The 15,954-nt window shown below is 34.4% G+C and overlaps 1 protein-coding gene across 1 annotated transcript in view; it reads right to left on the minus strand.

The window, feature by feature from the left end:
* Nucleotides 1–3,175: 3,175 nt before the first annotated feature.
* EIF3E (eukaryotic translation initiation factor 3 subunit E) overlaps nucleotides 3,176–15,954 on the minus strand; it is a 49,005-nt gene continuing 36,226 nt past the window's right edge. Inside the window, exons 11-13 of the mRNA XM_008508196.2 lie at nucleotides 4,860–4,962; nucleotides 4,424–4,558; nucleotides 3,176–3,370 (exon numbers count right to left, since the gene is read on the minus strand). Of these exons, the coding sequence (XP_008506418.1) occupies nucleotides 3,332–3,370; nucleotides 4,424–4,558; nucleotides 4,860–4,962 (277 nt within the window). The 3' untranslated portion in view covers nucleotides 3,176–3,331. The remainder of the gene's footprint in view (nucleotides 3,371–4,423; nucleotides 4,559–4,859; nucleotides 4,963–15,954) is intronic.

Here is a 15,954-nt window from a genome sequence, read left to right on the forward strand (position 1 = left end):
GGAGGAAACACCCTGTGTTCATCAACACTTGAATGAATTATGGTATATTCAGACAATGGAATACTAGACAGCAGTGAAAGAGAATGAACTACAGCTGAATACACGAACATGAATAAATCAACATGGATCAATCCGTGTGAGAAAAGCCACAGAATACTAATTATGACTTCAACTAAATGTATGTCAAAAACACGCAAAACTAAACACAAAACTAAACATTTTTAAGGATACATATATATATAGGATAAAACCATACATTAAAGCAAAGAAATTACTAACACAAAAAAAATCATGGTACTGGTTACCTCTCAGGGGCAAAGAGAAAAATGTAATTAGTGAGGGGTCCACAAGCTCTTCAAAGTTACTGGGACCATTCTATTTCTTAAGCTAAGTAGCAGGCAGGAGATATTGGATAAATGGGTATTGGTTTTTTCTTTAAACTATATATATACATATATAGTGTATTTCATATGTATAAAAGCATAAATACATATGCTTGTGAATGCATAAACTTTTTAAAAAGATACACAACTATTTTATTTATTTAAGGTAAGCTTCATGAACTCTTGTTCTTCGATGTGTTCCCAGTGTCTGTATAATCTTCCACATAGGAAGGAGGGTCTCACTATTTATTTAATAAAAACATAGAGCACAAAAAGAAAATTAATCAGTACATAATTTGTTCTCAACATCTTACTGGGACAGTTTAGCTGTTATCAAAACTTCAGGCTGCTGGACATGCTACTGCAGATATGCCCCAAACGGGCTTACTCCCTCAGGGTAAGTTGCTCATCCTACTTCGTATTTTCTTTTCTCTGCCATTTTCCTATGCGGAACTGACTGTATAATAAGTCACGGTGAGTTCTGGTGTATGGGCTTTATCTTGTTTGGAATTTAATGAGAGGAAAAAACCCAAAAACTTAAGGTTAGATCCAGAACCAAGTAATTAGTTCTCATGCAAACTTCAAAAATGCTTTTCAATAATGAATAGATGTTGATAATGCGTAAAAATGGCCATTAGTTATAGATAGCTTTTTCCTGATACTAATAATCCACAGTGGCATCATCTTTCAAGTTCAAAGGGCAGCAATACGTAAAAAGCAAAAAGTGGTAGGAAAAGTAAACATTAATTATTCATATAATGGATGACCTTGAAGGAGCAGAACATAAATAGAAAAAATCAGAGATGTTCATCAAAGTTCCGTATGTTCCAATAAGTTTTTTTGTGGGGCCACTAGTATCCAACGATTATATTGGTTAAGAAAGAAAAATAGAATACTTTTTGCTCTCATTTGAACATAATGGTGCCAAGAAACTTGGAATAGTTTTGTGAATCAAGATTCTCATTTACAACCTACTAAACATATATCCCTTTGTAAATTTAGTCTGGAAGGAGTCATAGGCAATAACAATGTAAGGAGAGGCAGTGTGATATAACTGAAAAAGCTTGTTTTAATGTTTACTGGGTATGACCTTGAGTAACCATCAAAGTATGTTTCCTCATCAATAACATACATATTAGCACCAAAATCTCAGTGTTTTCAGGCTTAAGTGAGGCACTCAAATGTTATGATTCCTTTCCTTCTCCCTAGGGTTGTTTAGATAGAGACATGACAATGCCTGAAACCTAGCAAATGCTTAATACTAGCTTCCTACCTTTCCTCCTTGGTGTTTTTACTGATCAGCTAAGGCACATTTGTTCGACTTGCTTTACCTGCAGGCTATGTAACCACTTAGAAATCTTTGCTATTAATGTGGCCTGGTTAAGCTCCAGTCTTAAGATAAAAAGTGAATACTAATGATGCCTCTGAGAACTTTTTGCCCTTGGGTCACTGCTGAAAGAGGTACACATACGCATCTTAATCTTTTGTAGTTTTATATAGCTTTACATAAGTATAGCTCTATTTCTTATGACTCTGTACTTTTGATTCATGGAATTAGCTCCTACACATGAGGTAGGAAGGGTCTGTTTCTATCTACTTACCAATATGCTACTTTTTGGTACTTTCTCTATGAAACTTGATCATTTTGTACCACAAACGATCCTCTAAACTTGGGACTTTCACAACACTATTTATAGATGAATCAAAAATTAGCCCTCGGCTTACCCTGACCAGTAATGCTCCCTATTAGCTTAAGCACCTTTGGGCTACAGTTTAGAGAACCAACACTGCAAACCAGGGGTCTGAAATCACAGCACATGGACCAAATCTGGCCCATATTCTCTAAACTTAACTCATTGTTGAGGGTGGCCTGATCAGAGGTCATATAAAAGAATAGGCATGTATCTTTTATGTTTGTGCTATTCCTCAAGAGTCGTAACAGAAATTTCTGTTATGTGACTGGGTTTTAGTTCAACAACCAAAGTAAAAAATCAAACCACTTCTGTGTAAAGGAGACTCAACCAGGGCTTTATACACTTCTTAAGTATCTTGGGTATCCAGTAAACTGTGTTATGTGTAGAGATATATATATATATAATATTCAAGGAGGCATTTATAAAATTTAATTTAAACTCCTATTTAGTCTCTATAGCTGCCCAGTGAGTGACTAAGGAGCCACTTATAGAAATTAAGGAATGTCTAGGAGCCCCAAACTGGAAACAACCGAAATATTCTTCAATAGGTAATTGGTTAAACAATGTGGTACATCAATACCATGGAATATGACTTAGTAATAAAATGGAACAAACTACTGATCTATATGACAACTTGGATAGTTCTTAAGAGCATTATGCTGAGTAGGAAAAGCTAATCTTGAAAAGTCACATAATGTAGAATTCCATTGCTATAACATTCTCATAATGACACAATTAGAGAGATGGAGAACAGATTAGTGGTTGCCAGGAGTTAGAGCTTATGAGAGTAGTGTGTGATTTCAAAGGGGTAGCATGAGGGAGATCTTCATGATGACGATAGTTCTGTATCTTGATTGCAGTGATGGTTACACAAATCTATACATGCGATAAAACAGCACAGAGCTATTCACACAAATTGTACCAATGTCAATATTCTGGTTTTGGTATTGTATTACAGTAACATACGACGAAAAAATTGGGGGAAACTACAATTAGGCTACATGGGACTTCTCTGTACTATTTTTGCAATTTCTTGTAAATCTATTATAATTCCAAAATAAAAAGTTAAAAAAACACACATTTGTATACACAAGGAAATTTACAAGATAAAATGAAACACAGCCAATTTTATTCAAATTATCCAAAATTTATACTCAATATGTTAATTGTTTCTAAAATGTATGTCACCCTTTACATAATGGTTTTATTATTTCATCTTTTTTTATAACTTTTTCATCTTTTCTTTACAGTTCTTCAGTAGAAGCCGGAGTCCTGAGTTGCCCAGTTAGGAGCCTAAAACATACAAAGAGAAATTGAGAGGGTGAAAAGAAAGTACTTTCTGAAAAGCCAACCTAGTAAAAGGTGATACTAGCATTTCCTTTTAGCACTACTCCTGCCAAACTATTCACTAGGATTTTAACAACCTCTGAAATTACTATACGTCAGATGTCCCACTCAGAACAAAATAAATACATCAAAATACCATCTGATACAGTTTTTGACCAATTATCAAGTATAAAAATGAAAATATCACCAATATTATGACAAATCAATACAAATTGATTATATAAAAGTTATTTTTTAGGCTCAGTTATTCTAAACTCAGTTGGAATAGGCATGGACAATAATTTCCTAATTCTTCCTTCTCTTTTAAAACTGAAGAACTATTCTAAGGACACAAACCTGTTGCTGAAACTTTAATCAAATGAGCTCCCTGAATGTTCCACAACAGCTACCGAAAAACTTCATACCCTACAGTTACACATAATCTTAATGGCTACAGAGCATTAAAGGTGGTTTGAGATTCCAAAATTACAAGGCCATTCAAGTTCCTCTAATATCTGCTATGTGGGATCTCTTCCAAAAAGGGGAATATATTTTTTGACATAAACACAAATATTAGATGAAATAAAATTTTATAAGTTCAACACTGGTATAAAATTAACATTTTTACAGAAATATTTCTTTAGATTTAAAAGGGACACAAATTTCAAGCACTTGAAAGAGGTCCACACGTTTAAGTTATCATCTGCCAGTATCAAAATGATGTGTTGAAAACCCTGAAGAAATGAGTCAATGAAGTCATACATAAAGAGTAAAAAAGAAAAGAAAAATAGTTACAATCAACTAGCAACACAATTCTTTTCAGTTTCTTTAACTAATGTATATAATACAACTAAGAAACATTCTTTTCAGTTTAGTAATTTCTTAAACAAAATGTTCTTACCCCTAACAAAATCAGATACAACCCAATCCTTATTACTATGTTCTCAAATGAAGTCCATGTAACAATTCTGTTTCATTATTGCTAAATCCCAGAAAGAGTACAAAATGTGTGGTTCTTACCTCAGACCTACTGTTCTGGTTAAGTTTCTTCTCAATATTCATGGCCAACATCTGGCTTCTAAATGAAAGGCTTTTGGTCTTTTCAATCACTTGCTGATAGGGTGATACTGCATTGTTACCCATAACCACATGACCCTAAAATGAGACAGAATGAAATTGATCCTGTAATGTTAATGATCAGGTTTCCCAGGTAAATCATGAGCATGACATCACAACACTACATGACTTGCACATATTTTTATGCACTGAAGAGAGATGATAATGTTCATCCAGCAACAAAAAAATAGGAGGTTGCTGTTGCCTTCAAAGAACTGTACATTAAAACAAAACAAAACATTCTTAATAGAATAAAATGACCTCATGAAAAATTTCCAAAATAGTATAAAATAAATAGCAACTGATATCTAGTATGTAGCATAGCTAACACAATACTCACTAATTTAGAATCAATCTTGGCATCCAGTCTTGCATTTCTAATCAAATTTACAATCCACCTTTCAGCTTCTTCTGGAGTCATGTTCAGTTTGTCTGCCAACATGCTAACGAAAAAAGAAAAATGATATCAACTGAGTATAAAAACGGTTTTATGTACATAGTCTTTGACTCACACTCTGCATAGAGACTTATAGGTATTTATGGGTCACTTTCTCTTAAATACTATGACTCTTAATAACTGCATTGTTCACGTTTGTGCTATTATCTTGTATTGTGCATGACCTATCCCATTTCATCAACCAGATTATAAGATCCTTGAGAGAAGGGCACCAAATTCTGCATTTACAGAAATCCTTCCAGTTTCTAGAAAAGCATCTTAACACTTAGCAGATGCTCCACTAGTAATGATCTAAGAAAGAAAAATGTTTTATGATATATGATTATACAGATTAAACTTACTACAAGGAGCATCAGTAATAAACATAATATAATGAAAAACAAAACTAAAACTCAGGTCTGCTGTCTATGTTTGTGTTATAAACTGAGGGCACTCCCTGAAAGTGTTCACTGTATAACCTAAATGGCCACTGGATTTAAAAGAGACAGACAGACAGACACACACACACACAAACACAGAGAACACAAAAGAGAAAGAAAGAGAAAGCAGGGAGGGAGGAAGGGAGATGACAGACACCAAGACCCTGACCTAAAGTTTTTGACATCAATCTGCATTTTACTTTTCCAATTTATGATCAGGTTGAAAAAGAGGTCATTGCAGGGCTTAATTTATCAGGACTAACACAAGCACCAGCCTTGGCAGTAGGTAAATCAGTCAGTCAGCTGATGGAGGAGTATCTACATAATGCATGTATAGTATTTAAGAAAATATATATACATACACATAAATGGTTGTTTAAACACAAACATTAACTGTCTGCCTTTCACCTGCCTTCACTGAATATAGTACTGCCTTCTAATGTTATCACTGGTTTGAGGAAAGAACTAGAATACCAATAACAAAATAATTCCTTAGAATATTATGCACTAAAATTCCTGGTCTGATAGGATTTCCAATTTTAAAATATAAATATTCAAGGCACTGGCAATCAAATAATTACATAATTCCAGAGCTACCTTTATGGGAATAATATAATCTGTCCTACCACTATCTTACACGTTTATTGCCAAAGAATTTTTTATTTTGAGTAACATTCTGTTAACTAAGTTAGGATATCTTTAAAACAAAATTATTACAAACTAAACTACAAAGTAAATCTATGAAGATATAATCATTTAAAATTTGTTCTTAAAATACGCTTTTAGTTAACAACATCATGACGGTGAGCATGAACCAACCCAACCACAAAACTCCCTGGTTTATGTGTCAAAATCTTGTTCTCTGTGCTTTTACAATCACTTTTGCTATAAGCATACATTCTCAGCAAACATAAAGAACAAATAATCCATGACTATTACTTCAATCTCATGGACAGATTTCATTTTATCCTCTTTATCACTGTTCTCTAAATTTCATTTTATTTAAGCTACTAAAAATAGGGAAGTATGTCATTTTACTTAAATAAGCAGACATTTATTGACTAGGAAAAATTTCTGAAGCTGGTGTTTCTTGTGGCTTCCCACTAAACTTTTTTCTTGCTGTCATTTGACTTATTTTGGAGATGTGTAAATTTCATTCTCATCTACACTGCTAAAGTAATAAGCAAATGTCTGATACTTTTACCTGAAGCTGCTATTCTAAAGGTAAAGAAGAGACTTTCCAAAGTTTACTCATTATTTTATCCACTCCTATAGCAATTTATCTTTTGTATGCCTCCTGCATCCCCCAAAATCCAACTGTTTAGTGAGGTCAAGCCCATTTTACTCTGAAAAGCATCAACGAAACCATTTGTACTAAATATCTTAAACTCCAATCTTCAAGATCTCTGTATTGGGCTGGCCCGGTGGCGCAGCGGTTAAGTGCGCTCGTTCCGCTTCAGCAGCTTGGCGTTCGCCAGTTCGGATCCCAAGTGCGGACACGGCATCGCTTGGGAAGTCATGCTGTGGAGGCATCCCACATATAAAGTAGAGGAAGATGGGCATGGAGGTTAGCTCAGGGCCAGTCTTCCTCAGCAAAAAGAGGAGGATTGGCAGCAGTTAGCTCAGAGCTAATCTTCCTCAAAAAAAAAAAAAAAAAGATCTCTATATTCTGCTTTAAAAAGCAGAAACATTATTCCCAGTAAGCTACTATGTGCAGTAGGTATTATAAAGATTTTTTTTTAATTATAATATAAAACCTATTTATGAAGGTTCTCTAAGTAACGAAAGTTACAATGAAACATGCAGTCTTGAAGCTTAGGTTATCAGATTCTTCTTCTTCCTGCTCATACCCAATTGAGAAGTCCTATTAATAATCTCTTTAACCATTGCCTCTTATCTAAGTTCCTTACTAATCTAGTCTCATCTTGAAAGTCTCTCCTGAACCAGCCATACTAAACCTCTCTATTCCTTAAATATGTCACGTCTTTAACCACTTCAGGGCCTTTGGACTTGCCATGCCTTCTACTTAAAAGGCTCATCCAGGGGCTGGCCCCGTGGCCGAGTGGTTAAGTTCGCGCGCTCCGCTGCAGGCGGCCCAGTGTTTCGTTGGTTCGAATCCTGGGCGCGGACATGGCACTGCTCATCAAACCACGCTGAGGCAGCGTCCCACATACCACAACTAGAAGGACCCACAACAAAGAATATACAACTATGTACCGGAGGGGCTTTGGGGAGAAAAAGGAAAAAAATAAAATCTTTAAAAAAAAAAAAAAAAAGGCTCATCCAACTTTTTCTTCACTTAGCTATCCATTACATGGGTCTCAGCTAAAACAGCACCCTCATAAGCCTTTCAGGACACCCTCTCCAACTGTGACATATCTGTTTGATGTTTGCTTCATAGCCCCCTACTTTTTTTCATAGCATTCATAACAGCTGTAGTTGTTTTGTTGAATATCTGCTTTCCAGACAGACTGTATATGTAACCCAAGAGCACAAACCATAGATTTCTTATTCACTGCCATATATCCAGCAATTATCACAATGCCCAGTACAGAGGAGGCAATTAGTAAAGGTACATTCCTCCCCTAGTCACTACCCCCAGTAGGGCTCCATGACTATTTCCTAGTAGTCTAATTAATCTACCTCTCAAGTCTCTCCTTAGTCTATTTTACGTAGTTACCAGGTTAGTCCTAAAACCCAACTAACAAGTTTATTCACAAATTCCTTTCAAACCTTTAATAGAGTCCTTCTACCAAAACAATAAAATTCAAACTTCTAAGTTTCCCACTCATGGTTCTCTACAATTTAGCTACAATCTAATTTTCCAACCTCCCATTAATCTCCCTCATGAATACCATGTGCCAGCCAAACCAAACCTCTTCCTTCCTTGCCATTCATTCAACAAAACATGAACTGTGTTGCATGCTGGTGACAAAAATACAGTCTGTTCCCCAACTTTATAAAGTTTAAGCCGAGGGACTGGGGACTAGGGGAAAATCATCTAATCCCCAAAATATATAAATTATTATTAAGTGTAATGATGAAAAAATGGAAGGAGCTATGTGAGATGCAAAGAATTTACCAGTTCTAGTCTAGAGGTTTGGGAACAGTTTATCTAAGGAAATATTTAAGGTCAGATTTTAGGATAAAAGAAAGTTAGTTCTATTCTGTATAAAACTCTATCTAGAGTTCTCCAACCCTCCTTTTTCTTTATATCCACATTCTAAATCTCAAGTTCCAACATGGCTGGGGCAATCTGGCAACATGTATGAAGAACCATAAATGCCTGCATGCTGTGACCCATAATCTCACTTTGGGGATTTACTGTTTTGCGTTGTGCCTGTTGATCCTTTACTTTATTAAATCAAGTCAAAGAAAAACTTAGAATAAGGTCCAAGAAGTATTAGTAAATTATTGATGGCATCTCAAGTTATCTAGGGTACCAATCACTAGGAGAGTGAATTAAAGAATGTGGCAATAGTCCAGTTTCTTTTAAGTAACAAGAAAATAGACAGTAAAAGAAATGAAAAGATTAATAGAAATTCTCACAGTCTATAATTCTCTTACATTCTAGTGATTTTATGCAAAACACCAAAGATTTCAAAATGAAAATAGAGTATTCTATTAAATCTTAAAAAACAAAAAGGTGCCTCAAGCTATCCTACACCATCTTGTGTTATTTAGATAAATTTAGTTTATCAAAAAACAAAAAGACAACATTAAAATGCAAAATGTCTGAGAAAAAATAATTCAATCTAGGTTTTAAAAACAAAAATAATTTCCAGATTATTTAGATTACAGTAAAAATTCCAACCTCGTCTGTAGGCAGCTTAAAGTACATATTTAAATATTTTGTATAAATATGCTATACACATCTTTAAATTGACTAGCTCTCCTGTTCAAGTGACATAACAACATAATATTGAATATGCTAAATAAGAAATACATATGGAACCAAAAAGGGCCTCAAATACCCAAAGTAATCTTGAGAAAGAAGAACAAAGCAGGAGGCATCATGCTTCCTGATTTCAAATTATACTACAAAGCTAAAGTCATCAAAACAGTATGGTACTGGCATAAAAACAGACAAATAGATCAACGGAACAGAATAAAGCGCCCAGAAATAAACCCACTCATATATGGTCAATTAATTTACAACAAAGGAGCCAAAAATATACAAGGGAAAAATGACACTCTCTTCAATAAACTGTGTTGGGAAAACTAGACAGGCACATGCAAGAGAATGAAACTGAATCCCTATCTTACACCATACACAAAAATTAACTCAAAATGGATTAAAGATTTGCATGTACTACCTGAAACCATAAAGAAGAAAACACAGGCGGTAAGCTCCTTGATAGCAGTTCTTGACCAATGAACTTTTTGGATCTGATACCAAAAGCAAAGGCAGCAAAAGCTAAAATAAGTAAGTGGGACTACATCAAACTAAAAAGCTTCTGCACAGCAAAGGAAACCCTCAACAAAAAGAAAAGCCCACCAAGAAAATGAGAGAAAGTATTGAAAACCATATAGTTAAGGGGTTAAATACTCAAATATACAGTCATGCTCCACATAATGTTTTAGTCAACAAGGGACCGAATATAAAACAGTGGTCCCATAAGATTAGTACAATATAGTTTAGGTACGTAGTAGGCTATACCTAGGTTTGTGTAAGTATACTCTACAATGTTCACACAACAATAAAATTGCCTAATGACACATTTCTCAGAATGCATTCCCATCATTAAGCAATACGTGACTGTAGACATTTTTCCAAAGATATACAAATGACCAACAGGTACTTGAAAAGATGTTCAACATCAGGGAACTGCAAATCAAAACTACAATGAGATAGCCCCTCTCAACTGTTAGAACTGCTGTTACCAAAAAAGACAAGAAATAACAAATGTTGGCAAGGATATGGAGAAAAGGGAACACTTCTGCAACTGTTGTTGGAAATGCAAACTGGTGCAGCCATTATGGAAAACAGTATGGAGGTTCCTCAAACAATTAAAAATAGAATGCCCATGACTCACCAATTTCACTTCTGGGTATTTATCTGAAGGAAATGAAAACACTAACTTGAAAAGAAATATGCACACCTATGTTCATTTCAGCATTATTTACAATAGCTAAGACATGGAAGCAACCTAAGTGTCCATGAATGGATGAATGGATAAGGAAAATGCAGTATAAATATACACAGTGGAGTATTATTCAGTCACAAAAAAGAAAGAAATCTTGCTTTTCGTGACAATATGGATGAACTTTGACGGCATTATGCTAAGTGAAATAAACCAGACAGACAAAGGCAAATACCATACGATTTCACTTATATGTGCAACCCAAAACAACCCCAAAACCAAAAACAAAGCTCACAGATACAGAGAACAGATGGGTGGTTGTCAGAGGCAGATGGGGGTGGATGAAATGGGTAAAGGGGTTCAGAAGTTACAAACTTCCAGTTATAAAATAAATAAATCAAAGGAAGTAATGTATAGCATGGTGACTACAGTTAATTAACACTCTATGTATATTTGAAAGTTGCCAAGAGCGTAAATCTTAAAAGTTCTCATCACAAGAAAAAGAAGTCTCTAACTATGTGTGATAATGGATGTTAAGTAGATTTATTGTGGTGACCATTTCACAATATATACAAATAATGAATCATTTTTTTATACTCCTGAAACTAATATAATGTTGTCAATTACATCTCAAATAAAAAAGAAAATGAATAAAACAGAACTATCATTAATATCCTTAGAAAAATTAAAAACTATTGTGATACTGCATCCAAAAATAAGAATACAATGCTATAAAGAAAAAATATTCTGAGAAAAAGGAGCGAGAGAAGGTTCTTGGAAATTAAAGACATGACATCAAAGATTTATTTTACTTAATCTACAGAGCATAAAAGATGATGTTGAGAAAATCTCCCAGTGTAGAGTACAAGGAGATGGAAAATAGGAGATAACACCTTGAGGGTAATATGCTAAACAAAATAGGTCAGAGGGAGAAAGTCAAATACCATATGATTTTTACTCATAATCAGAAGATAAAAACAACAACAAAGACACACATAGATATAGGGATTAGACTGGTGGTTACCAGAGGCAAAGAGGGTAGGGGGATAGGGAGAAAGGAGTAAAAGGGCACATGTGTATGGTGACATGGTACTTAGTCTTTGGGTGGTGAACATGATGTAGTCTACACAGAAATTGAAATATAATGATGTACACCCGAAATTTATACAATGTTATAAATCTATGTTACCTCAATTTAAAAAAAAAGAAAATATGAGAGAAAAGATAAGAAAATTAGAAGTATAGGTCCAGGAAATCTAATACCCAAACAAAGAAGTTCCAAAAGAAATAAACAGTAAACATAAAAGACAGTAAATCATTAAAGAGACAATTCAAGAAAATTTTCCAGAACTGGAAAATAAGAGTTTCCAAATTAAAAGGGTCCAGTATGAAGAATTAAAATAAACCTATACTAAGGCATATCATTGTAAAATTACAGAGCAATGGGGACAAAGAAAAAAAAATCCTCCAAATTTCTAGAGAGGAAAACAAAAGACCCATATAAAAGTGATAAAAATGGCTTCTGACTTCTCCAAAGGAAGCTAGAAAGCAACAGAACAATATTTTCAAAATTCTGGAGTAAAGTAGTTTTCCACCTAGAGTACCATGCCTACCAATACCATTATTCAAGTATGAGTAAAAGACATTTTTAGACATGAAAAAAATTTACCTCCAAAGCACTCTTTCTTATGAAGTTACTGAAGGATATACTTTACCAAAATGATAGTAAACCAAGAAAAATGAAGACAAAGTCTAGGAAATTAGAGCTCTATCACAGGAGAAAGGCTAAAGGAATCCCCAGGACAAATGACAAAGGGAGACATAATATGCACCAGGCACAGAGAGCAACCAGTCCTGATTTTTTTCAGGAAGATAAAACTGATAATAAAAAATCTTGAGAAGAGACTTATAAACTGGCAAAGAGTCTGAAGTGGAATTAACGATAAAGACATTAAGAAAAACAACTAAGCAAATGGGGGAAAAGTAGCAAATATTAACTCCAAGGAAAACAAAAACTGAATACTTACACACATTACAAATCAACTTTATTTCAAACAATTTGGTGCTGGTTCAGGAATCAACAAACAATTTTAACAGATTAAAGAGTTCAGAAAAAGTCCCCTATAAAACTCAGAATTTTAAATGTGATATAGGTGGCATTTCAAATCGGTGGGGCAAAGGAGTTTTTCAATAAATCATGTTGGCTAGCCATTCAGGGAAAAAAAGGTAGATGTCTTCCTTACTCTCTACTCCCAAGTAAATTGTAGATGGGTTTAAATAGAAGAAATAAAGAAGGAGAAGAAATAAACCACAAAGGTTCTAGAGGAAAACATAGGTAAATAGCACATAAACCTACCGTGAGAAAGAACTTTCAAATGAAATACAAAATCCAGTACCATAAAGCAAAAGATTAATAACTTCACAGAAAAAATGTAAATCATTCCTTCAGGGTGAAAAAAGAGAAATAAGTAGAATCCTAAGTGGTATTTCAAAAGACATAGTAAAAATGAGTATTTCACCCTCAGTTCAATTTCATTAATTAAATGTGTTCTTGCCTCTAGCATAAAACCAGATACTTTTCTGTTTCTGGGCAGTAATTAAGACCAGTGGTCCCACTTAATAAGATACATAAATTTAAATCTAGAGAACCAATTAGGGTTTCACCAACTCTAGGGTGATTTTCTATCAGGTTTTCAATCACTAATCTTTCAGATAGTCTCCCTTTTCTGAACCTTCCCAGAGCCCCCACCCTGACATATCTTAACAAATAAGGATATGGAGTCCAGCATTTCACATGCTTATTAACTATTTCTTTAAGTAACCCAGCTTTCCAAATTTTATTTGATAAGCACAATTTATCTCAAATACTATTGACTTAAGCATTAAACTATGGGAACCTCTGGCCTGCTTTTCACTAAAGACTGTGGCCAACTATTTAGCATATCCAAAGTACTCCAGTCTTTTATAAGGGTTATGCTATGCTACGACAACTAATTAAAGAATAAGTATTAAGTGTGAACTGTTTAACTGTAGGATTAGGAGGAAACAGGAGAAAGAAAACAGGAGGAAATTGAGAAATGCTAAATGTTGTGTGTGACAGAAAATTCTCAGTGGATCTTGCAACATCTCGTTAGTCAAAAATAAGAGTATACTACGCCATAGTTAACACAAAAATGAAATGATGATGGCTTTTGAAACTATTTTATTTCCATCTAGAAACACACCTTTCTACTTCTAATGTCAGGGAGCATAATTATCAATATAAATTGTTATGTGGTAATAACAACTTTCAGAAAAATATTAAGATCTAAAATGTTACTTAATAAAATAAGCAAAATAGAATGACTTCATAACTTAAAGAAACGCAAAAATAGTCGGCAAATACCTTCTTTCGTGAAAAGCCAAAATGAACCCCCATAGGAAAATTATATTAATGTATGCTCCAACATGTTTATCACACAAATTCAAAATATTACTTCCATACTTTGTTTTTATCTGCAATTGAAAACTGGTCCAAGAATTATTCTAGAACAGCTTTTAAATTTCAGACACACACCATATCTGATAAACTATTCAGCTACACTAAATTAAATCCCACCACAGTAATCTTTTTTGACAGATGTTGCATACTTTATGGTAAACAGATTTGTAACTTATCCTACAAATCTATAGGGTTGTATATAGACTGATAAAAACATTCTTAATATGCATTTTTATAAAGATATGACTACCACATGTGCTTACAGCCATTTAGTCAAGAAACCTATCAACAGAGAATGTTCCAAATCACAAATGGAAAGAGTCATTTAATAAACAACCATGGCTTTTATAATACTATTCTATTCAGCATTTGAAATGTGCCCCTTTGGAGAAAGAAAGGAAGCCAAAGACAAATCCTTCCTCTTCTCCCCCCCAAACAGATCAAATATCAAAAGACTGGATTAATTAGAGCCAGAGATAGGCCAGCACAAATTAGTAAATAGAATAATCTGTCATAAGTAGTATACAGTGGAAGAGTCCACTTTGGAGGTTAAAGATATTCCACTTAGAGAGTTATCAAGGTTCACTGAACCTTCAATATAAATTACTTCTCTGATTTTCCAATATTCAAATTAGGTCCATGTCATTCTATTTACTCTGTATTTTCTTCAAAACATCTATAATATTTGCAATTTTGTCTTTATTTAATATCTGTTTCTTCCTCTGGATTCTAAGCTATAAGGGTGTGCTCCCTACTTTCTACCCAGTGCCTGACCATAACTCATTCACATTTGTAATATTCTTTTCTTTAACAACTGTACTAGTCATACTGCTATTAACTAATTATATCATAATCATGACACAGTGCATTTATCCTCTTTAGAAAGTTGAACCCTATTTTTTGTTTAAAGTTTTTGCACATTCTTGAAATGACAAACCTACAAAACTGGAGAATAGACCATTGGCTGTCAGGGGTTAAGAAGAGGTGGGAGGGGCGGGCCCCGAGGCCGAGTGGTTAAGTTCCCTGCTCCGCTTCCGGGGCCCAGGGTTTCACCACTTCAGATCCTGGGCGCAGACATGGCACCACTCATTAGGCCACCTTGAGGTGGCGTCCCACATACACAATTAGAAGGACCCACAACTAAAAGAAAAATCTACAACTACGTACTTGGGGGATTTGGGGACAAAAGAAAAAGAAGAGGTGGGAGCAAAGTGGGTATGGCTACGAAAGAGCAACTGGAGTGATCTTCATGGTGACAGAAATGTTCTGTATCTGAATGTATCAATGTCAATATGCTGGTTGTGATATTTTATTAGGGTATGCAAGATGTTACCATTGGGGGAAACTAGGTAGAGGACACAAGGGATCTCATCATTAATTTTTACAACTGCATGTAAATATATAATCACCTCAAAATAAAAAGTTTAATTTAAAAGAAGAGGTTTCAACATCAGAATTACTTAGAGGAGCTTTAAAAAAATACAGACGCCAATATCTCCCCTCAGAGAATATTTTAGGTTTTTAGCGGTTGGGCTCAGTTATCCACTATTTTTATTTCTTTTTAAAGTTTCCCACTTGATTCTAATGCAGTTAAGACTATAAATCACTAACTTAGAGCAATGATTCTCTAAGGCTGACTGCAAAACAATCACCTGGGAAGCTTTCAACCCATATTCTCAAGCTCTGATCTGGGAGATTCTGATTCAGAAGGTCTAGAGTGAGGTCAGAAAATCTATTCTTTTTAAGTTGTTGCTTTTTTTAAAGTTCTCCACACGATTCTGATGTACAGCTAGGTTTAAAAACTCTGGACTAGAGAACAATGATTTTTTTCTACGTATTGTTTACAGGTAAACATTAGCTCTATTGGTCATTATCATGGATTCCAAGTCCTTGGAGTCCGAATTATGAGGTTTGCCTTATTTATAAAAACCCAACTTAAATGCTTAACATTATTTTCAGCCATATTCCTAACCCATTAAAGCGCTTTTAAAAAT

This window comes from Equus przewalskii, chromosome 8 (assembly GCF_037783145.1).
Source record: "Equus przewalskii isolate Varuska chromosome 8, EquPr2, whole genome shotgun sequence".
NCBI classification, from domain to species: domain Eukaryota; kingdom Metazoa; phylum Chordata; class Mammalia; order Perissodactyla; family Equidae; genus Equus; species Equus przewalskii.